This window comes from Anolis sagrei, chromosome 4 (genome assembly GCF_037176765.1).
Source record: "Anolis sagrei isolate rAnoSag1 chromosome 4, rAnoSag1.mat, whole genome shotgun sequence".
NCBI classification, from domain to species: domain Eukaryota; kingdom Metazoa; phylum Chordata; class Lepidosauria; order Squamata; family Dactyloidae; genus Anolis; species Anolis sagrei.
The window spans coordinates 165,204,912-165,230,627 of NC_090024.1; the positions used below are offsets into that span (position 1 = coordinate 165,204,912).

Sequence of the window (25,716 nt, forward strand, 5' to 3'; positions counted from 1 at the left end):
TGCAAGACTTAAATAGGCTAACTGCCACATGATTCTCCAGAGCTCTGCCTGTGCTTGAAAAAGCAGAATGCTTTTAGTAGATGTAAGTGTGCATGGATTTCAGCATTTATGACTAGTGGAGACCTGTGTCAGCCTATCAGCACATCTACTTCAATAGTCCATATACTATATCACAGTGGCTTTCCAGGGTTTCAGAAATGCCATCAGCCTCAGCTCGATGTATCCAGGTAATCTGAGCTCTAAAGCAGTATAAAAAGCAAGATGTGAAAAATGTAAATATCATCCAGGAATGATATTTGTCTCAGTAGTATAGCCAACTAAGAGAGAATGGGGAAAATTGGCACACAATCCCAATGCCCCCAACCCCATTCAATACCTTTAATGCAGTTCACAGTTTATAACCACTACATTTTCAAGACAATCTCCCTGTGTTTAAACCAGGCCCTGCTCCATGTGCGTTCACTTGCTGCTATATCTTCTAGTAATTTCTCCATCCAATTTCATGTGAGAAAACCTCTGCTTCAACCACAAAACTTCCCATTCTTCTTCCCATCCTTAAACCCCTCTGTTCCCCAAAACTATTCAAAAGTGTTCTCCAACACTCTGGAGTAGATGTGTTTAAAGGAAATAGGGAAGAAGATTGACTGTTTCTTGTAGTATTGTAGAATGATGCAACAGATGCAATGCCTTATCTTTACAGTGAAGTCTGTGACTTATGAGTTTTATAACTTCAGGTCAAAGTGTAACACAGCTATTACATCAGAGATCTGTAAACACACTACTTAAAAGGTATATCATTAGTTTGATAACAAATCATTCTAATTGTAAGAAGGTTGTATTATGAATGTGAAATGACTGATGTGGTTTCCACCATTTTTTCTGGTTCCTTTTTAACCACCACATCAGGTCTATTATTTTTACTGACATGCAACAGGAATATCTGCCATCTGAAACAATAGGATGGATGTGTCAGTGCTTTAACATTATTCCTTATCTTCCTCTGCACTTGAAATTATTTGTTTCTCTCTTTGGTTATGCTGCCATGGCTCTTTGTTCAACTTCAAGTCCATATTGCTTTTCTATACACTTTAGTGCCATTAACCTATTGTTGAAGTTCTTGTCCATATTGTCTTTGTATACACTCTCAAGTGTCATTAATCTATGTGTAAAAGGTAAAATGTTCACAAGGAATGATGTGATCAAGAACTTTATCAGCCAAATTATGTCAAATAGTTCTATTTCCAATCATAAAATCAATGAAACTAATTATCCATTCATGTATCTCATGAAGAGTGTGCAACATAGGCTGCATCTATGCAGCCATAAAACGCAGAATTTGAAACAGATTAGTTTGGTGTCCAAGTGATATCTCAGGCTAATCCATTTTAACCCAAAGTAAAACTGGAAAACCAGGTTTATTCTGGGTTAAAATAACTGGGAAGATGCATATCTTCCAGGAAGGTCCATCCCTTCCCAGGTATGGAGGGTGTGGAGACTGACCCTCAGGACTGCCCTGTTAGAAGTATTGTAAAATGTGCAAAATTATATTGTTCATTGTATGTATTTGGTTATATTTGTGTAAGTGAGTTTGTGCCTTTAATTGCTGAAATGCTTGTGGTTTGGGTTTGGTCAATTGGGTGCAGGTGGATCTCATTGCTGCTGTTATAATGGTTTGCATCTGCCTGCAGTTTTTAGGTCTTGGTCTTGGATTTGGTTGGAGGTTTTTGTTTAGGGTCTGATGTCTGATTTCTGAGTTTCCACTATGAAGCTATAATAAAGTAAGCTTCTGCTGTAGTATTGTTATTTTTTATTTGATATTATAACTCTGCTGACATGCCCCACAGACTTTCCGCCTCCTTTGGCTGCAGTAGTCCAGGAGGCCACTCTGCTCCTCCCCCCAGTTTTGACCAAAGACTTAATGTATAGATACGAGGCTTGTAGAGAATGATGCACAAGGAGCTTTGGAGAGGGGAGAGAATAATCCCCATTCTAAAGTTTGATCATGGGGAACTTTCTATAAGCCTCATGCCTCTATTCAGAGGCATGTACAGTAAGTTTTAGGCCTAAATGGGGGATGGGGAGGGAAGTGGCATTATGACACCCAACTCTACTACTCCTTTCCACCTAAAGCCAAGGAAGCTGTCCTGATCCTAAATCAGTGCCTGTCATCAGTAATGGACTGGATGAGGGCAAAACAATTGAAACTTAATCCAGATAAGAGAGAGGTACTCCTGGTCAGTCGGAAGGCAGCCCAGGGAATAGGGATCCGGCCTGTTCTGGATGGGGTCATACTCCCCCTGAAGACACAGGTTTGCAGTTTGTGGGTCTTCCTGGACATGACACTGAAACTGGAGGCCCAGGTGTCAGAGGTGGCCAGGAGGGCCTTTGCAGAGTTACAACTTGTGCACCAACTGCCAGATCTGGCCACGGTGGTACATGCCTTAGTTATATCCCATTTGGATTACTGTAATGCGCTCTGTGTGAGGCTGTCTCTGAAGAGTGCTTGGAAACCAGCTGGTCCAAAGAGCTGCAGCCAGGTTGCTAACTGGGGTTGGCTATAGGGAGCAGACAACCCCTCTATTGAAGAAGCTCCACTGGCTGCCAATCTGTTTCCAGGCTCAGTTCAAAGTGATGGTTATGACCTTTAAAGCCCTAGATAGTTCAGATCCAGACAATTTGGCCAACTGCATTCCCCTGTATGAACTTGCATGGGCCCTGAGATCTTCAGGAGAAGCCCTTCTCTCAGTTCCATCTCATTGTGGGAATGAGAGTGCGGGCCTTACTTATCAGTGGCTGCCCCTCGACGCTGGAACTCCCTGCCCAGGGAAACCAGAATGTCCCCCTTTCTGATGTCCTTCAGGTGGCAGGCTAAAACCTTTTTATTCAGACAGGCTTTTAAAGAAGGGGGGGGGGGTGTTGTGGTTTTACATTCAGGGGGTGCTGTGGGAGGGATTGGGAGGGGAGATATGAGTTTTAAATGCCATTTTAGTATATCTCCTGTATTTCAATTTTGTTTTTACCGCACTGCTACTATTTAATTGCTTTTAATTGCTTTTTAACTTTTGTTTTGCAGCTCTTAAACTTGCCTAGTGTGGAGTGTTAACCGGCTTGAATTATTGAATAAGATAATAAATAAATAAAACTTTAAAGCCTTTGCAGAAACAGACAAATAAACACATTTGACTATACATCAACTAACTCCATGGTTTTAGATCTAGCAAGGAAAGTAAAATATAGAAAATCTTTCCACACTTATATTCTTTTATAGGTCTCATGTTTTTATTATGATCATTATGAATAATATGTCACATACACAAAGTGCTTTGAAAACCTTATCTGTCATTTCAACCATCCTGTAAAATAAAGATATCATTAATTCGTAACTGATGTACATAGCTTGGAGTCTTCATAGGGATATAGCCCTTTTGTTACTTCAGTAACATCTGTTGATTGTAGTATGGAGAAATGAAAGACAACTACACAACTTTACATTGTTTGATGGTTTAAAAAATCCAACATTCCATCATCATGGACAGGCTCAAATAACACACGAATGGCAATTTCATGATTTCTTTGTCTAACTTTTAAAAACAAAAGATAGCCACGGGAGCCTGGAATGGGAGTGAAAGCCCAATTTGGGGGGGGGGGGGGAGAAGACTACTGGTGATTGGTATTTGGTCAAAATTGCTCCTTCAAGACTGGATAAGATCTGCAATAAAAATGCAAGAGGAAAAAGACAAGAAAATTTGCCTTTCCCACATATTTCTCTACTTTCAGTTTTTGATTTCCATGGCTGTTTTTTTTAAAGGAAAAGGGAGGAACACCAAGAGGAAGAATAATAGACTTTGCATAATGCATGGTTGGCCTTTAGCAATGAAATGTTCTTGCATAAATTCTTTGCTGCAGCCTATTCACTGGATCTCTGATAGCACCAAGGCCTTTTATGTGTATATGACGAACATAAATTCTGGCTTTAGTCGTACGAACTGTCCTTCAAACGGTACTGTGAATATTGTATGAGGAACATTAATAAAAAAGAACAGACATTGAAAGGTACATTGTTATAAAGTAATGTCACATGTACATAGTTCAAAACTCTAAAGAAAATATAAAACATAAGGAAGCCCAACCATCCAAATGTGTTTAGATGATCCTATGTATTTATCAAGACAACAGCATCCCATACAATAAATTGTCATCTCTAGAAATAATTGGGGAGAAACTATTTTAAGAAATCAGGTTTTATAACCTTAATATTTTATTATTTTCCATGGGTATGTTTTTATTGTTTCTTGCTCAAATGATAAAATCTGAAAGTGGATGATGGATGGTGATGATCAAGTCAATAGCAGCCTCAAGTGAATGTGAATGACACAAGTCTAGATTGTATAAGCTACAGTACCTGCATATGACCAGATGAGTTTTACAGCTTAAAATCAAGTCTCTGATCAATAGAACAAAAAAAAAAATAGTTTTGATTGAGTGCAAGGAAAAACAAACAAACAAAACAAAACAATGGTAATGCCAGCACTTTTCAAGAGGATTAACTACATTGTGAATGTTTTTTCAGATTCTTAAATTCTTATGAGCTGCCATAAATACAATTTTTACACCCATTTTGACTTACAAATTAGTAACACAGTACAGAGGGCTCCTGCTGCTAAAGCCTACATCAAAAATCATAGCATAGATCTTCTGGCCAGGCAGTACCAGGGAACGCATTCATATCTAAGGCTAAAACTCCAGAGATGAACAAAGTAGAAAACCAGAACCTTTACACCTACAGAAAATGTAGTTACTGCTACTATTTGAGATCATGAAATAAATCTGCAATAAATGGGAATCAACTTTTCAGAAGGAATTATACCATCATTTTCTCCTTATCTTAAACCCTTCTTAACAGTGCGTATTAGCCATAATGTTTTATAGATGTGATACATATGATAAATACAGGGGCTGCAGTCGGTGCAATGAGTTAAACCCTTGTGCTGCTGAACTGTTGATGGGAAGGATGGCAGTTTTCAGGTCAGGTTATGCCCCAATTAAGCCCTAGCTCCTGCCAGTCTAGCAGTTTGAAAACATGCAAATATGGGTAGATCAAAAGCTACCACTTTGGTGGGAAGGTAATAAAGGCACCCATGCAGCCACGCCAGCAATGCAACCAGAAGGTTTGGAAATGGAAAAAGAGCAGCTCCCTGTGGCCAGAATTGTGCACCACCTCCAGGAGCCAGGGATGGAAGGGGAAGCCTTTAACTTCTGTTCTGTGTATTTGTGTCTCTTGTTATTTCACTGTATTAAAGCCACTGAATGTTTGCCTATCTGTGTATGTTGTAATCCTCTCTGAGGCCCCTTGGGGAGATAGAGCAGAAAATAAATAGTGTATTATTATTATTATTATTAAATATGATTTTCAGCATGGTGAATAAAATGTCCCATAGGTCTAAGAAATAAAATATCAAACTTAGCTTATGCTAACCACTAGTATCCTGGGAGGAGGAGGGGGGGGGGGGTATAAAATGCATGAATAACATACTTCCCATTTAGTGGGCTCATAATTTAAGGCCTAACAAATAAATATTAAAAATTGAAAATAAAGGCATATTTCTAGAAGGTGGTTTTTGGATGTTATCTCATCCATCACTGATAAATTGGAGCAGGTCAAATCCTCCTGTGTAGCTAAAAATGTTTCCTCAGCAAGATCTGTGGATTACTGAAGAAAAATCAAATAGTATGGACATATAAAATGGTTAAGCATGATGGAGGTGGTGTTTTATGATGATCTTTTATATTTTGAACAAAACAGCAGAAAGCTTATCAATAGAAAGCTTATCAATAGAAACAATGATTTAAAATGGCAAAGATCTTAGTTTGTTTGCTTATATATATTTAAAGGACATATAAAACATATAAAACAGATAACATCCAGTGTAACAAGGAAGTGATGCTGAAGATGCAAGCTTGCATCCCCAGTAAGAGCCCTAATTTTTGTCCCCCTCTCATCACACAACTAATGTATACTACTACTGAAATAGTAGAAAAGAGATATTTTCCAACAGCTTATTCTGAGTTGTTGCTATTACTATTATTACTATTATGTTTACTTATATTCCACTTTTTCTCTCGAATGCAGAGACTCAAAGTGGCTAACAATAAAGCCAATGCAATACAATTTAAAACCATAATAATAATAATAATAATAATAATAACTTCTTTATTTTTATACCCTGCCAAAACAATTACTAAAATTAAAATATAATTAAATGTTAATGTTAAAAAACAAATAGTAAAATCCTTAAAACTAATTTAAAACATATTCAGAGCTAAAATCACAGCACCCCTGACTTGATCTTGAAAACCTCTTCCTTTAAAAACCTGCCTGAATAAAAAGGATTTGGCTTGCTGTTGGACATCAGGACATCAGAAGTTGGGCAGAGAGTTCCAGAGTTGACAGACAGTCACTAAAAAGGCTCACTCTCTTGTTCCCACACACCAAGCTTTTTTTTAAAAAAATAATCTTTATTTGATTTAAGATAAAAGTACATGATTATGCTAAAATATCAGATAGATTTTGATAGACAGTACAGATGTAGGTTAGTTAAAGATAGAAGTATAGAATAGCGAGAAGGTTTGGACAGAGTGGAACAGGGGTACGTGATGAACAGTAAAGAATAGTAAAAGTGATAATTAGTAGTGAGTAAAGAGCTATGTAGATAGATAGATAGATTTAGAAGCATATAGATGAAAGTATAGAGAGCTTGAGATGGAAGTGGGACCAAGAGAAAGACCTTTCCTGAAGATCTCAGGATCCAGGCAGGCTTGTACAGGGAGATGCGATCAGCCAAACAGTAACTGCTTTAATATTCCCAAACACCTATTAGAGTGAATGATTGAAGTTCTCAAATAAAATGAATGTAATATATAGCTTTCATCTCAATGAACCAAATACAATAAATATTTCCATTTTCTCTGGCATGGATAATGGGTGGTTCTATATAGTTCAATAATGTGGGCCAGAACCGAGGTCCAAAACACCCTGCGCAACCTAGTGCCCAGCTATGCCAAAGCTGGTTTGGTTAACTAGGCAGGGCTTAACTGTCACCCCTCTTTCCTGTATGTTACTGCTAGCTATAGCAGTGACAACAGGACTTTCCTGATTCTGGGAGGTACCCCTTCCTCCTTCTGCATCTAGTGACTGCAAAAGGAGGCTGGGGGCCGGGGGGGGGGGGGGAGTCCATCTTTCCCTTCTTTCAGTCACTGCTGTGAGTCACAAGACATGCAAAAATGAAGAGGGACCTCCAAGCATCAGGTTAGTCACATTGTTGCTGCTGTAACTTGAAGTGAAACACAGGGAGGGGGAGGGAAAGGACAAGCATCCCATATCCACAGGCCACCGGAGCCTGAGGAGCCTGTCTGTCAGAACAATGCCTGTACAATCACCCAGAGTGTTTAAGATGATTATACATTTTAAGCAATATTGTAACTCACCACAAGGAGAGGCAGATAAGAACTAAAATTATTATTGTTGTTGCCATTATTGTTATTATTACAATTATTTTCCTATGGGTATCCAGACTGCCATAACTTGGGAGAAAGTCCAAATCCTGTTGAAGGGTTCAGGCTTTCTTCTGCATTATTTTAGCCCCAAGCTACAGTTGCAATAAAAGGCTTTTCCCTGGGTTAATCTGGACCAGCCTGTGTGCATTTTATGGCCACTTGTGGGCTGATCCAACCTGAATGGTCAGTATAGATGGGAGCAATCCTACCTGAATAGGTATTATGGTATATTTAAGTAGGATAAAATGCTAATGCTCCATCCTGCCTCTGTTTCAAACAAAAATCTGCAACTTTCTATGAAATTAGTATATTACTACCCTCCAAAAAACCCTCTTTGTGTAGAATGTTATGAAATTCTTTTAAGATGTATTCATTTATGAAGAATGGCACAGAGCAAATTATTTCACATCATCCAGCACATAACTTCAACAAAAACTACAATAAAATCACCAAAGCTCCACAAAATCACAAATGTGTCCAGTTTTTAAAACACAACCTGCCCACAAGAACAAAACAATGAAATAGTAAGAACAGACAAATAAAGGTTTAACTAATGCCAGAGAGTACAACAATACCCGAGAACGCTCCTGATATGTGATGGAATTTGAAAGTTTTGGTTGTAATATAGAAGGACCGAAAGTGGGTTCCCAATCCAAATGCCAGATAAATAAACTGCACCAAACCAGCTGGCGACTGCTGAGATCAGATCATCATGTGGCCCATAGATGAGCAACTTCATTCTCCTGCTACTACCTGGATTATAAGTGGAGAAATCTTAACTTTTCTGGTATTAATCTATTTACTCTGAAGAATATTTTTTGCAAAGTGATTAATATCATAACAACAAGATTCATCTACTCTGGGATATTTAGAAACAAAGTCCCATGGGCCATATGCAGAACATTTATCCAGCCCCTGCCCTAAACGTTACTTAGGGTCACCTTAAGTCTGAAATGATTTGAAGGCACACAACAACAGCAATCCTAATTAACGTGATTATCTCATCAGCCAGAAGCAAGCCCACATTTCCCATGTTGGTTAACATTGTTTTTCATTTTAAATATTTCATTGTTTTTTATGGGGGGGGGGGGGGGGGGTTGCACTATAAATAAGATATGTGCAGTGTGCATAGGCATTTGTTATTTTTTTTCCAAATTATAGTCCAGCCCCCAAACAGTCTGAGGGACAGTGAACTAGCCCAATGCTTAAAAAGTTTGAGGGCCCTGATTTACTCTGTTCAGTTGTTTTCAACATGAACATAATGCCTATAGCCTCTCCCAGTGACCGAATATGAATGTTAAATAGTATGGAAGACAAGCCAGAATAAATGACATCGTTTAAAACAATTCTCAAAGCTTAGAATATCTGCTGCCATTACTTTTTTTCATCCTCCTTCTCAAGCACCAATAAAACCATGACAGGTACAATTTATAATGCTCCCAAGGCTACAAAACAACCTAGGAAATTAACTCAATTGCATTCTCATTTACTATACTTCAGAGGGAAAATACTTTACTGTAAGCATGGCAACTACAATTCCAAAAGTGAAATTGATCCAGATAACCAATTTCATCTCCAAGCATCTGCAGCTGAACAGTCAGATCACCATGGCCTCCAGGTATAACTACAATACCCATCTATGGTACTGTGTATAACTTATTGGTTCATAATGTTAAAAAACTAGAACTACTAGTCTGTGACAACTGATTAGACGCCCATGGATAATGAATAGACAAAACTGAGATAATTCAAATAAATGTAACATTATCTTGGTGGCCAACATAACGCACAACGTAACAGCAAAGTTGAAAGAGATACAAACAATTGTAATTTATAAGTCCAGGCAATTGTCTCATTTCAACATTTGTGTGAGCTCTCCTAACTCAGATGACAAGAAAGTGAGTTATGTATCATCAGCATACTCATGGTATCTCATTCCACACATCCTGATCATTTCATTCAGTAGCTTGATGTACATATCCAAACGTATGAGGAGTAAGAAAGAATTTTGCATAAGTTCTATGAAGTTGGACAACTTTTGCATCCCCCCCCCCCCATGATGTATCTGAACCCAACACATAGCAGAAAAATCACAATTTCACCATGCCCTCCCACCTCCATGTGCAAAACTGGTTCAGGCAGATAGTAGCCAAAGCCACTGAGAAACCAAGAAGGTTGTTTTTTTTAAAAAAAAAAATCACTCTCTTATCTCTTTTCCAACAGAACAAAAAATGTATAGTTAAGGACAGGGGTGAGACAACAGGGCGTGATAGAAATATACCCCTAGGAAGGAAAATTTACTCCTGAAAGAGTTATAATGGGGAAAAGGTGTCTCCACTGAAGCTTTCTCTCCTATCCTTGTTTCCACAACAAACCAATTTTTTCAAAATCCTATCTCAGAGAAAGAAAGTGACATGAAATCTTCTGAACAGGGACACAGACAGCAAAACAAACACCACAGGGATGTTAACCTATACTATCCACTGTTCCCTATACTATCCACTATTAAATAATACATATATTGGGCTTGAAGTTACATTTAAAAATGTACCTGTTCCGACTTACATACAAATTCAACGTAAGAACAAAACTACAGAACCTGTCTTGTTCATAATTTGGGGATTGTATGTGGTCTAAACTGCAAAGCATGACCAGCCACCTTTACTGAAAATCTCATGTTGGCTTATAACTATGAAATATCAGTCTGCAGCCTCATAGACAGTTTTTGTCAGAGTGGACAGTGCCCACATTGTATAGTGTTTTCTTTTGTAATGTTTTCTGCTCTTCTTCCAACTATAATGCCTTTAAGGTGAATTTACTTGTTTCTAATATATTTTATTTTAATAGATCTTGTTAGCCCACTGATAGACAGAGAAAAATAATGAAAAAGTGGAAATATAGGATGTAGGTTTTTTTGGGCTATATGGCCATGTTTTAGAAGCATTCTCTCCTGATGTTTCACCTGCATCTACGGTAGGCATCTTCAGAGGTTGTGAGGACCTCACAACCTCTGAGGATGCCTGCCATAGATGGAGGTGAAATGTCAAGAGAGAATGCTTCCAGAACATGGCCATATAACCCGAATAACCTACAACAACCCAGTATACTCATACCGCTGCAAGGCAGAGATAGTGCACTTGAGGGATTACATGTGGGCAGTTTCTATGTAGCCATTGGCTGCTTAATCCCAATTTCTTAAAACAATTATAAAATGGTTTCTAAGAGACTTGTAAATATCACTTTAGCCTCATCCTCAGCCTGAAACAGCAAAAGGAAAATACGGAGATGGGGGCATTCAAAACACTGCAAAACCTGACTGAAACACCACTAACTCCATTGGTATGGCTCATAAAGAGCTAGGGGGTGCTGAAAACCATCAAATCCTGAGAACATACCCACCCCAGGTTTAGAGGGAAAGTGTTGATAAAGACACCAAGGACACTGCATGAATTATAATTTTCTCTATCTTCACAGTTCCTGCTTCTGCTAGGAGGAAAAACAACAACAAGGGATTGTCTCAATTGGTGATAGAACTTAACATTGTGGTCTTTAAAAAAAAATTCAACTATGGACTAGCCCAGGCATGGACAAACTCTGGCCCTCCAGGTGTTTTGAACTTCAACTCCCACATTTCCTAACAGAGTTGAAGTTTAAAACATCTGGAGAGCTGGAGTTTGGGCATGACTGGGCTAGTAGCTACATCAGAGATCATTTTCAGATTTCCCCACAAAACTGTGTTGTTTAATTTAAGTAAGGGGATGTGATGAAGCATTCAGGAAGAACTGATCTGCAATTTAGTGCCATAATTCTGACCACTTGCAGAACATCAAGTTTTAATCTCAATCAAATCTCAGGAAGCATCTGTTTTAGGCGTTTTAGAGCACAGATATATGTAAAGTGATGATACAGGTGAGGAAGCACACTTATTTTACAAGAAAATGATGGACATGACACACATAAAGATACAAGCTCTCAGCAAAATGTTATTTCCCTAGATAAACCACTGGGTGAAAGAAAGAAAGTATTAATGAAGAACAGGGATGAGGCTACCAGATAAGATGTGAATTAAAGATGGCCTGTGAGCTAAATGTGACCCAAAATGCTATTTTTGCCATTATGATCCTGCAGAGCCCCAACAATATCTCATGTGCAGCCTGCTCCACACTAAACGGTAGTATTGTGATTTCACTTGAACAGCCATGGATGCATCATATAACATTTTGGAATTTGCAGTTTAGTCAGGCATATTCTGAATCCTAAGTCAGAGAGTTCTTGTGCTTCACCAAATCATATATTCTATCACAGTTAAAGTGGAATAATAGTGCTATAACTGTATAATGTGAGATTAATTCTTTTAGAAATGCCATTTTTTTGTTTTTTCCGGCATGCCATTTTTTTTCCTGCATGCTCTTAAAATGAAAGAATGGATTTCCAGCGATTTTAATTTTTAAGAAAATGCATTTACAGATTCCGTGCAGGCTGTGCTGGGTCCTCAAGGCCAAAAATTGGCCTCTGGACCACTGCAAGTTGCTTTACTCATCACTTTTACGACAGCTAACATAGCTAACTAGCTACAATAACCTTTGCTATCTTTAATTTCCTTTCCTCCATGGGCAAATACACACATAAAGAGGTGAGCGGGGCCAGAGTAGCTGGGGTAAAGTAAGGAGGCAACAAAGCAGAAGCACCCTGAAGAAATAGTCATGTAAAAATTATACTGGGGAGGATGTGAATTTTCTGACAATTTACCATTTGGGAAGAACTTTCTACCCTCACGAACCTCTTGAGTTGTGACTCATTATTGGAAATGAAGACCTGTATAATGCTCAGAACCCTTTTTAAAAATAATTACGTAGCACTTCCATTATGAATATTGCCATGAAATCATTCATCCTGCCTTCCATGCTGCTTTGATTGATCTCCAATATTCTGGAGCAAGTTTGTGGCTGGTGAGGTCAGCTGCTTGGAAATGGGGGCCTTGAGGCTCCAAAGTGCTCAATTTTGCAAACAAAACTCTCATCACTAATCTGCAGACTCAACCCATTGTGTAAACTCATCTCCGTATTATGGGTAATCTTATAAAAGAATAGCCTGGGACTAAACAACTTCTCAAAGTTACAAAATCCCCAAACTCTTGCGTACTTATTTAAGGCAAAAAGTAAAATTTATCACTCTGATCTGTAACATTTCTCTTTTCATTTGCATCCGCACCCCTTCATTCATTAAATTTTCCAAAGCAATTAAGATTGTGACAAATTACTCCTGTGAAGGATAGTTAAAACAGAAATAGGCTCATAAAACCAAACATTTCTTGTAAGCAAGCTTTAAACCTCCATTATAATAAAGCTGGAAATGGTACATACAAATTAAAATGAAGAGGCTGACTGAACAATGTTAAAATACAATTTAAACGATCTTTGTTAAATTATCAACATTTGTATTCTTATACCATACATTTCCATTCCAAATTACACATAAACTGATGATGCATGCCATTAACTCTGAATGTGGAGGTACAATATAGTTTTCATATCTATCTGAAATATGCTTTTTTATTGCCTGCATGGGAGCTTCTCTTAAATATGATGGCAAGGGAATTAAGCAGATTCAATATAAGACAATAAAAATTGTAAGTGGATTTATGCTGTGGAGCTGTTATAAAGTGTAAAAATTGCTTGCGAAGTGTATACAAGAAGCCCTGGTTGACAGAGTCAAGTTCCTCGGTTATCAGTAACTCTGGGTTTTTTTAAAAAAACATCTACTTTAATGTTTTCCCTTTTTCCCATTGAAATTAAGACAATTGTAACAACTGAAGGGACACAGTTGTACAAATCAAATTTAAAAAGTATTCTGATTGAACTCATCATGTCAACTAAGTAGCCATAGCATTTCCAAACAGAAAGGTAGAATGGGTTTGCTTGTTTGATTCAAGGAAACCAAAGGGCTTCTATTATTAAATAATAAGAGCAGAGGAGAGTTTGAAGTTCCAACCCAGTATGCTATGCACTACTTACCTTCAAAAGTCAAATAAAACTTTCCTCTGTCAAACCAGACGAGGGAAGGCTGTTCATTCTCTGTATGGCCAGGAGTTGAAGCGGGATGGGAAAGGTTAAGGAGAGGGAGAGAGAAGGACATAAGTGTGAGTCACAGAAGCAGGTTATTAATCTTTCTACAGGGGAAGAAGAGGCGCTGCAAGCTGTTAACGTGCAAGGAGCCGGGCAGGGATTTTAAAACAATGTTCTTGTTTTATTTTGGGAAACAGAAAGCAAAAAAAGCAAGCTATGGAATCCTAAATGGAGGTAATTTTTGCCCACCGGATAGTTGTCCTGGCTTTTAGGGGAGCAGTAGAAGATGAGTTGTTGCTGTATACATTAGATTGTTTTAGCAACACTGGTAACCAGCCACATCGCAAAGATGCTGCTGTAATCTTGGGAGGCATTGCTGCATATGGTCACATCTGGAAATGTAGCACTGAAAAATATGTGAACCTGACCAAAAAGATGGATAAAGGGGAAAACTGGGTATATTTCCGGAGCTCCCATACATTATGGAGCACCCATGCTCACGTGTCTTCATCCTGAAACAGATATGTATCACAACTTTGCTATTGTGTTCTCGTGGATGATGAATATGACTGGGCTTCCTAAGATGGAGTTAACATCTGCTCAAGTGTTTTTCTTAGTACTGGTAAATTAGGATCAATAAATTGCTGAGCACTTTCGAACCCCTGTGGTTTACAAAATCAAAATATGAATGTGCTGATCTATATCCCTTCCTCTTCTTGTCAAATATCACCAGTTACGTTGATGCCTCCATTTTAAAGGATCCAGTGAACATGAACCAAAACTGGAAACTGGAAATTATACCCTATCAGTGATTTTGAGCACATCTGGTCCTGGAAACTTGCGGGAACCAGATATTTAAGTCAACTCTGCTTTGGAGAAAGAGCAACGTATGGAAAATAAATTCTCTGAAGAGTGCTTCTTGAGTAGCTGTTATTCTTTACATATGAAAGAATCACAAGTTAGCAATATGTCACCTCTCCCAAACTCTTATTATTGGGACACCATCATGCAATGCACTGCATGTTTTGTTTTGCATGAGTTCCTCAGTTAGCTCTTAGGTACAAATTTGTATGCACTTGACACTCATGGTGGTGGTGGTAGTGAAGGAGGCATTCAGATGATAATGGCTTGACTTTTAAATCCAGATTTCTTGAAACCACTCTGCTAGTACAGTACCTGCAGGCGTTTCACAGTGCCTTTCAAACGAGGGCAGTTTGTCAACATAAGCATCATCTTCTGAAACCCATGAGCAAAAGAAATGTAAAAGAAAAACAATGAAAACACAAACTCCAAACGAAAACCAAATAGCTGCTTATCAACCAAAACACAAACATTACAATGAAAAAATAAAAGATCATAGACATAAAAATAGTGGACAAGTTTCTTTTATTATCAAAATTATATGCAATAGCCACCACAAGAACCCAAAATCAAATACAAAATGGACAGACAAGTAAATGAAATAATTCTGTGCCATATTCCCTTGGGCAAATCCAACAAATATCAGACAAAATTGAGCAACTAGGACAATGAGCAATAGGAAGGAGCTGTTTTATCTATTGACAAGATTTTAAAATCTATTTTTCCAATGTGCAAGCAGAACCATCCATGTCTTAGATATACAGATCTTAAAATATTCTATCCTCTTATCCCAGTCCCCTATAAAAGTATCCCAGACTCTCCACGTCTAATCCTATCTATTGTGAAATAGGTGGGAAAACATTGCGTTTTGCAAAAGGCATTCTGGAATTGTACTTAGCTGTCAAAGTCCTAGTAGTATCCCAGTTATTCATGCTGTAAGGATATATATATATATATATATATATATATATATATATATACTTCCTACAATGTCCTTTTGAAAGCCATAGCTGGTTTTCAAGGGCTCCAATTCTTCTTTGTACAACCAAATTTAGCTTGACAGATCTGAAGCATCATTGAACCTTTAGCTTTATATGTCCCACAGTACTGTCCATCCCCTCTACAAAGAAAATTTCTGCTTGGAGTTACCAGCTCTTTACATGCCAAGCAATTCAGCAAATGTTATGGTGGAGATGGGCAACCTTGAGGGATTGGTGGCACATATCAGGCTCCCTGTGAGACTCCCTACACTGCTTTTCAGACCAGCCCCAGGGGTCAATATTTTTATTCAAACCCTCCCCCCAATAAAAAAGAACCTCAAAAACTTTTTCTCTTCTTCCATTAGTTTCAAGCTTGGAGAGACCTTATTTCAAAACAGGAAGTGGCCACCAAACAATGAAGAAGGAGGCATTGAAGTAGTAAAATATTTTTTGAGGGGTGGGTGTTGTGGTGTGGCAAAAATAGCCTTGGCATCACATGCCACACCTGTCTTATTGTTGTATGGCTGATTTACATAAGGTCTTCCCACCCATGACTGATCCTATTAGCTTTGATAGTACCAGCTATATGTGCAGATTGGAGCTTTCCAACAAGTGGCCATTCTTGTCAATAAACAGCAGGCTACATTTTAATAATTTCTACAGTGGGAAATGGAGGTGAGAGTCTAAAAATTAAGGTATTTTTCATGAACATTGTGATCATTATCTGTCCCTGTTGAGGAGAACACAGAATTTGAACATTTAATAAGATGCTCCTTTTATTTACAACAGTCAACAAATTCTCTGCACACACCCATAAATACCCAACAACATAAATATGACAAAATTGCTTGATTCTAATGTTAAGAAAATGTGCTTGTATTCAGTAATCATGTTCAAGAAAACACAAGCAAAAGGTTAATTTGTGTAAGATTTGTGTACGAGTATGACTAGTCCTATGGCTTTCTCTTGATGTAAGCCCTAAATCATTTGGAATGCTTAAAAGAGATATACAAACTAAACCCAATCTACTTAAAAAATGAGAAAAGTTGAGTAGGTGTTCTAAATCTGTACATACTAAATATATATAGCAGCATCCAAATTTTTGTCTTAATGATGCTTGTTGTTAACTAATAAGCCATGACTAAACAGCTGGGATGACCAAGTACAGGCCAGTTTTGTTTCTTATTAGCCATGCCAACTACAGTATTTCACAGTTTCATCAACTTTTCCTCAAATTTGTCTATAATATTCTTAATAAAATCTCCGAAACTAGTGTAAACATTATTACTATAGACTAGGAATTTCAACAATGAACAATAATTTAAATAGTCATCATTATGTGAAATAAAGTGTATATGCCAAAAATAGATTGTGTTCTTGTTCTAATATGATTCAAAATTCAAAAGCCTTCATGGGTCTTCCATTTTAAGAGTGTTGCCACTTCATAATTGGATTTTGCACTGGACTGTCAATACTACACATTATCTTCAAAGTATTTGAACATGCTACTACGGTTTTGACAGATTATAAATCTAAGAGCCCTCCTGGCTATTACTTACTGAAACAATTTATTCTGACAACATAAAAATGTAACAGAACTCATCTGCTCAGGCTTTTATGAAGACTGTAAAGTCTTCGTATTAGAAAGGCCTTTCCAGTTGTTGCTGCAATGCATAATTCATTAGTTGTCTATCTTTGGACTATCATCTGATTTTTAAAACATTATATTGTATTAACAGAGTGGATGAATTAGTAACTGACTTGAAATGCAAAACTTAAGGCATTTTATAAGTGTGATACTTTTGAAGAAGAGCAAATATGTGGCATCAGGTAATATTCTTTAACTACCTACCTATCGTTCACTTTAATCTTTGTAGTTGTCATCACAAAATAAGGAAAAGTAATAGCAGTCCCCTTGCATCAGTAACTAGTTTTTGAAGCCAATATTTTTCTATAATTTCTTATATCTGCCAAACAGGCTCAGAATAAAAATAAAATGCAATTAGATAGTAACTTAGCTTCCACTGATAACAATCTACAAGGTCTTCCACTAAATGCTTCACCTCAAAGGAATCACATTAGCAATTTTATTTTCATGGTGGGTCTGCTGAATCAACTGGATCTGGATCTGTGATTTCCAGGGACCATCAATCATCACTTTTTATTTTTTGTATGTAATTGTATGTAAATTTTGTATTTACCATATTGTACTATGCTAATAATATAATATATTGTATGTATATATATATATCTTTTGAGCCACTGTGAGTCCCCTTCGGGGTGAGATAGGCGGCATATAAATGTCGTAAATAAATAAATAAATGGTAGCAACGTGAATGTAAATATGCTGAAGTGTGTGTGTTCACATCACTATCATTTCATAATATTGGGCATGATTGCTGGCATATTTTGTATCTATGGGGAGTCACTGAATCGAACTGCCACAGATAAAATGGACTCACTGTACAGGGAAATTATTATTTAAATGGAAAATTGCATAATATTACATCTCCTTTGCATAGATCTAGCCAAAAATTACAAGTTGAAAATAGCAGTTTCTGCAAATTAGTTATCTGATTTGCAGTTTTAAGCTATGAAATATAGTTACTGGTAAGAACACACAATAATGTGTCTCTCATGAAAAAAGGTACACCGACTACTATCAGCTTCAGACTATTTACATCAGCCCTTGAAAGTATCTTACATACAAGGAATTAAGCCACTGATGGCAGAGCCTTTTGCTTAAAAGAACATAAAATTGTAGAATAGATTGAGAGAAATGCTTTTCAGTTCATTGACTGACATACATTTATATCATGCCAGTCATAACACTACCCAACAGCAACAGAAACAGAACATAAACATGAAGAATAAGTAGTTAGAAAATTACCTGAAGCTTTCCATCACTACTACCCCACCAAAGTATTACAAAAGGCAAAAAGGGAACAAAAATGAATTGAAATGTCTCAGAAGGACACATGAAAAGACAAAGCACTTAAAACCAGAGCCAACAGTTCCCAAATCATTATTGGAGGACTAAATATATGCTCCATTTGGGAGCAACATCATTTTTAAAGTAATTAGAGACATTATTTAAACATAGTATGATTTCTTTTTCAGATTAAAAGACGAAGGTTTCCCATAAATGGGAAGTTACCAGTATAGTTCATCACACCTCACAATTACATAACACATACACACACTTCAGCCATTTTTGATTTTTCATTTGACTAGGTTTGGATTTCTTGGAACAAACATTCAATTTGTTCCCAAGCTGAAAAGTTTATTATGAACACTCAGACAATTTGAACTGGACTTCAACTTCCCTTTTTCCTCCATATAGTTTTGAAAATTGTCAAGAGAGAATTAGGAGTCACATCAGAGGAACAGAAATCAAACGAAGTTGAGATTTATAGAAGAACGGGTCCAAAGGCATATGAAACAAATAAAACAACCTGGCAAACAATGAGAACTGAAGGAGACAGAGATGTCTGCAGAAGAGTGGAAGCGCTGATGAAAGAAGAGGCAGGTCAAAAAGGAAAACCTGGAGTCTGCAGCACAAAAAGAGCTATATCAGAGGAAAAGATGTGGATTTAAAGCAGGAAGAAAGAAAACATAATGTTGTAAAGGAAATCAGAAGAGAGAATCCAAACATGGGTTGATCTCAGAAGGTGAGAGAAGTAAGGGAGATCAGGGAAGACCAAAGAAGGAAACAGGACCAAAAGGCATCAATACTAGAAACAATCAGCCACATCATGTGTAATCTAACCTCTACCTAAAAAAAACATTTTTTAAAATAAAAAACCACTTCCTTCAATAAATGTTTAAGTTGTTGTCAGATCATTGACATTTTGCACTGTTTTTGACATTGTACAGCTGTACAGTTTCTGCAGTCCAAAGAGAGGAAATATGCTTGGCTTCTAACAGGGAGGAGAAATATGGGGCCCTTCAAATACTGTCGGACTGCAACTCATATCAAAGCTAGCCAAAATAGCCATTGGTGAATAATGATAGGGATTAAAATTCAATACCAACTAGAGGATTATGTGCTCCACATTTCTGGTTTAAAACCGATTTTTAAAAGAAAAAGTGATTTTGTGTAGTGGTTTTTATTCTTGACCTTTTTTCCCCTTCTTTTTCTTTACTAAGGTTCATGGTGTGTCTAACTACTTTAACAATGATTTGAACTATTACTGAAAGGCCATACTATTCTATTGTATAACTACTACAGTGATACAATTGTCGGGGTGTTAAAGTATACACATGACTATTCCATGTGTATATTATTTTTAGAGACATTTGTCAGAAAAAAGCTATTCTAAATCCATAAATTACTACATGCCTTTTCCCAGTTTAAGTGCGATAATTTTTCAGTGTGAAATATCTGCAAGCATATGAGAGCCATACTGTTTCATGCCCTAATTAATTTTTGGAAAGGGTTTTCTATCTTCTTTTTAAATAATCTACATTCTGTTCTCAGTGTAACTTGGGGCTAGAGGACACATTCTCTCTTTCTATATATATGGAAAATGTGCTCATGAAGGACATGTGTGTGTGACTATTTTGACTGTTATCACGATATGCACACATGTAACACAGATGTAGTGGTCTAATACGAATTCAAATTCCAGTTCTATTTCACATTATAAAGTGCTCTAACATAACATGACTATGACAACACAAACAAAGAAAAGATAACCAAAGAACGGGTTTCAGAAACCAAAGATTTAAGCCATTCTGCTCATGAAAACTATTCTTCAAAAGAAAAAAGCTTTTTTGTTACCAATTGTGGGAGTAGTTGCTGCACTCAAGGAATTGGTGGATGATATGGACGAGGTGCTTTCAGCACGTGCTAATGGTGCTATTGGAGGAGGGCTGGATGAGTGAATCGGAGGGCTAAAAGGTCTGGACTGTAGAGAAGAAAAACAATATCAAAATACATATAATGCATCACTTAATTTGAACAGACCAACCAATACTCATAAGCACACACTACTTTCTTAGACTTCTGGTAACCCATAATTAATCCATGCTCATGAAATAGACATACAAGTTCATTGATTTCTCTGTTCCTGTTTGTTGACTATTAGGCCAGCTGGTTTCATTGAGGTGCTCAGCATGAATAATCTCATTCATTAGATTCAGAAATGATGATTTATAAACAGAAAAGAGTGGAGGACAGAAACCAAGACAGCTTGTGTCAAAATATATCAAAGGCACTACTAGATTTTTCCTTTTCTCTTCCTTATACTTGTTATGCTGAAATGTCCTTAAATGCTGTCTACTTACAGATGATCTCATTAGATGGGCAAAATAGCCCATCCAAAAACACTTTGATATGACTTGACACACGGAGCCCACCAGATCCCATCACATGACGCCAATCAACTTCCGGCAGGGCTCTGTGCCTCAAGTGAAGTCAAAGTGCTGTAAGAGGACATGATGGGGGGGGGGGGGGGGAGTGAGAGCAGGGAGGTGGCTCTTCCTCTCATGGAAGGAGGTAGGAGCAATTTGGGTGGTGTAGGGTGCAAGGGACTGGGTTCACCATGCCTCCCACTGGCTTCACCTTGACTTATGGCAAATCACCCCACTATCACTTGGATTGGGGATCTCAATGTGATGAGATCCATAGGGTCCTTATACAGAAGATATTGAGATCCAATTCTATTGGATTAAAAGAGTAGAGTTGTAATTGTGGCTGACTCCACCCTCCTCCTTGCAATTGCCACTCTTAGTGTATTCTAGACGGTTTGGACTGGATGAGAACAAACACACCGAAACTCAAACCAGACAAGACAGAAGGCAAGTCAGCAAACAGGGATTCTGTTTGTGTAAGGTAGAGCTCCTAGACTCTGCACAGAACTTGGAAGGACAGATTTCTGCAGTGGCCAGGATGACCTTCACACCTATAAAGCTTGTGCATCAACTACGCCTGTTCCTTGATATGCGGGATCTAGTCACAGTGGTACATGCCTCTGTTGCATCCTATTTGAACTAATGTCATGTTCTCTAAATGGGGCCACCTTTGGCAACTTCAAGTAGTTAAAAGATCTCAGCAGAGTGCTATTTAGGGCAGGATATAGGGACCATATTACGCTCCTGTTGAAATAGCTCTGCCAGCTCCTACTTATAAAGTTCTATATGTCTCAAGTCCAGGTCAAGGGGATTTTGAAGACCATATATCCCTGTATATGCTTGTTCTGGCCCAGAGATAATCAGGATAGGTCCTTCTCTCATTTCCACCACTGTCACAAGCATGATTTGTGGCAATGCAAGAGAAGACATTTCCAGTAGTTTCCCTTAAACTCTGGAACTCCCTTCCCAGAAAGGTAAAAATGGTTTCTCCCTGCTGTCCTTCCCATGGCAAACTAAAAGCTTTTTGGGTAAACCATGGCCATATAGCCCGAAAAAACCTACAACACCCAGTGATTTCGGCCATGAAAGCCTTTGACAATGCATAAAAGCTTTTTATTCCAATGGACATTTGATACACATAGATTTTAAAGAACTGTGATGTTTTCAATATCTTTTATATTGCAAGTTATTCTTTTAACTAGAAATGTTAATTGTTTGAGCATTATTACTAGCTTAATTTTATTTCAATTTTCACTTTTTGCATATTTTTAACTGTAATGCTGTTTTAAAGACTCAATGCATCTTTGAGTCCCAATTCTGGGAAGAAGGCAGAATATGAATAAATGCCATCACTGTCATCATCATCATCACCATTATGTTCAACTATTATCCAGCCTTCAGAAGCAGTTTTTTTTAAAGATAGTAAGAGGAAGAAATTGGCAAAATTGTTATTTTCCCTTTCTCTTGTCCAGTCAGAGCACTGGAGGGCATTGCTCCTCAAAAAGTAATTCTTCAAATATCTAGCATAATGTCAAGTTAATTAAAGTTGAACAAATTCCAAACAGGCTTTGCTGGGAAAGGTTTCACACATGCATCTTCTTACACATTACACATAAGTGTCATCTTATTTTCGACAAGATAACCATGCTTCATCAAACCTAACAAACTAGACAGCAATTTTACATGGTAACTTTCCAAAAAATTGCCAATTGATTGACATCAGTGGTCATTCTATTTTTATGTGCACTTTCAAACAATTAAAAGGGTTAGGGTAAACATAATTTGCTTGCTATGATTACTACATCTTTCTTTTTTTGCTTCAGAGTAAAAAAGAAGACATCTAAAAAACAAACATACCACGTCAACACCAGGCTTCCCTGGAGGTAATTTTGGGCGAGATGGCGGTCTAGGTGGAGGGGGTGGTGGAGTAGGACTGCTGCAGGATGTCAGTGGGGTTGCAGGACGTGCAGGTGATGAGGACCCTGAAATAAATGCACACTATAAATATGGCATTGAATTACATTTACCGCAGTTCCCCCCTGCCCTTGGTTTGTACCCCTCAACACAGAGCAGGCCATCAAGCAAACCATAGCCATATCAGGTTTTTGTTTAAGTTGGTAGCTACTGCATAACCATATGATTCATAGATGGGAAATGGATGAAGTCAGAAAACCACTAACTTAAGATGTAATCATTAATATACAATCTTGTTTCCTTGCTGCCGTAATGCTAATGGTTTTTTCACATGCATTTGAGAAGGAAGACAAAGTGCCTACAGATCATGCACTGCTCCAACACAAACCTCCTTAAATTAAATGAGGAGCCAGCACTTGATGAACTGCATCCATTTTAAATGAAATATGGTAGCTAAAACCAAAATAGTGTCTTGTTTTGTTTTGTTTTTTGTCATCCCTGGAATTTACTCATTCCTTAACATAATTTTAATACAAAACCAAAGAGTATGTTTGCTATGCAAACATAGTAGAAACTGCCATCAAAACTACCATACAATGAAACAACAAGAAAACAAAGATCTGTAATAAAAAAACAAACTTTTCATCCTTCTTTTAATGTGATTCTAAGATAATAGCAAATCAAAGGTATATCTATTTTGTCTGTGACAAGGAAAAGGATGATAGGTGGTCTTGAGAAAAATGCAGATATTTAAGGAAAAAATGTTTCTACAAGGTATTTTTTGCAAAATGTTTAATATTTTTCACACTCATATTGATGACTATTAAATGAGAAACTGCTTAAATAAAAGCCAAAGAGAGATAGTTAAATTATAACCTGTATATACTCATGTATAGGTCTAGACATTTGTATAGGTCTACCCCAAAAAGCTCGGTCGACTTATCCATGGGTTAATCTGAGTACTGTGCCACAGCCATTGTAAAAAAGAATCCTTCCCTTCTCTGAGTCGAGTGGTGAATGGTGAGAGATTAGGGTCCTTCCACGCAGCCATATAACCCAGAATATCAAGGCAGAAAATCCCACAATATCTGCTTTGAATTCGGTTATCTGAGTCCACACTGCTATATATTCCAGTTCAAAGCAGAAAATGGGGGATTTTATTTAGCTGTGTGGAAGAGGGCTTTAGTCCTAGGATAACCTAAAAGAAACACTGATCTCCTCTACTTTCTCCACCATGGTGTTGCTTCTGGCCTTTTAAATACTTGGATGGGAAAATGTCAGTGGCACTGATGCTTTTCTCTCTTCACAAAATGATCTTTGACTTCTCCACAATCATATCAAAATTCATAAGCCTGTTCTTTACTTACATATGAGGTAGATTTATACAAGAGTATATACAGTATGTAACATGCTGGCCTAAACTTGGTTACTGTTATGATTATCAGAATAACGTTTAGCAACACTATGCCAACTGACACAATTAACTATGTAAAACAGCATATAAATGGCATCTAAATTTAAGAATAGATGGTAACATTAGAAATTGTCCAAACAGGACTATTATGTAAGGGCCTCAATTTACCTTTAGTAACATCTGTTCTGCTGCAGCGTTGCTCCCTTGTATGTTCTCAGTACCATCAAAGGTCACAGAAGGAATTCATGCTGTGTCTTCTTCCCACTCTACCATTATTCTTTCAGGAAACTGGAACAATAGTAGTAGGGAACGATCCACAGCATGGACTCCTTGTACATACTGTGAACATATGATAGAGATTACTGAGTGACATTGGAAGCAGTTATGATGCAGCAGTTGTCATGCTGTTAAAAGGAATGTTGTCTATGTATATACTTCTATTTGAGTATTCCAGTGTACAGTAATTTTAACATGCTCCTGTCCCCTTCCAAAGAACAATGTCCCATGAAAGATAAATTACAAGAGTCTAAATTATAAGTTACAACTATAATAAAATGCCTGAATGAACAACAACTTAGAAAATCAACAGTGATGTAACTTCATTTGATTTAATGGGACTACTCAGGTTTGGCCTAACAAAAGAATACAGACTAAGGACATTATTTTAAATGGAAAAGGAAAGGGGAAGGTGTGCCATATTCAACATATTGCAAACTCCTAACATTTTTGGGTGCTCATTTCAGTTCTTTAAAATCAAACAAGACATTCTACATCCAAATTAGATGTCAGTATCACAGCGTTGATAATAAACACCAACTGATTACATGCTTCATGCAGTCAGTGAAAAACACACATAAAACACACAGCTATCAGGAGAACGTAGATGGTGGGATGGTAAAGGATTCATAGTACAGCACAAGAATAATTACAAAATGATATTGCACTTGTTAAGTGGGTTGTGAATAATCCCCTTTACTATGGTAAGGAGTTTCAAAAGCTTTGACAATCATATGCATTTTGTACTCTGCGCAGCATACATAACCCAAAGTGCTCAAATGTGAAATTCTGGGTACAAAGGTTTTTCTTCATTAAAGAACCATGAACACCACATTCAGTCAAATGGCTACCCAAATGTTAAGTTTATGTTAATTCAACAACTTTGAGATTTCCCTATTGGTAATTAATTACAAAAATTAAAGAAATTGTGCTGAAACCATAGATAAAAATTAAAATTGACAACAGGACAAAATGGTAGTATGTATCTCTTGGAGCCAAGAAATTTGACCAAGCAAACTCTTTGGAAAACATAGGTGGCTCTTCTTATGTACATATCCATCAGGCACAGCAAAGCTTCACAATAAGATATATTCCAAGATGTAAAATCTATCTTTAACAAAATAGGAAAAAAATTGCATCCATTTTTTTTTAAAAAAAGTTCCGGAGTATTTGGAATAAAAGTCACAATTTTCCTTGAAAATGATCGTTTCTATCTCAGAAACAGATCAAGACTATTATTTTAATTGCTATGTTAAGAATTAGCTATAGATTGTTTACTTTGAATTTGTTTATAGTG

General features: G+C 37.3%; 1 protein-coding gene across 18 annotated transcripts in view; it reads right to left on the reverse strand.

Moving 5' to 3' along the window:
* SGIP1 (SH3GL interacting endocytic adaptor 1) overlaps nt 1-25,716 on the reverse strand; it is a 137,686-nt gene that overhangs the window by 25,406 nt on the left and 86,564 nt on the right. For 7 of the 18 annotated variants that reach the window (XM_060773694.2, XM_060773689.2, XM_067467850.1 and 4 more), the window contains 3 exons: nt 22,673-22,797; nt 20,244-20,370; nt 13,569-13,628 (listed from right to left, as the gene is read on the reverse strand). In XM_060773694.2, coding sequence (XP_060629677.1) covers nt 13,569-13,628; nt 20,244-20,370; nt 22,673-22,797 — 312 coding nt within the window. Of the gene's footprint in view, nt 1-13,568; nt 13,629-14,795; nt 14,856-20,243; nt 20,371-22,672; nt 22,798-25,716 lie in introns of all 18 variants that reach the window. The other 11 variants (XM_060773692.2, XM_067467843.1, XM_060773690.2 and 8 more) reach the window with 2 other exon arrangements.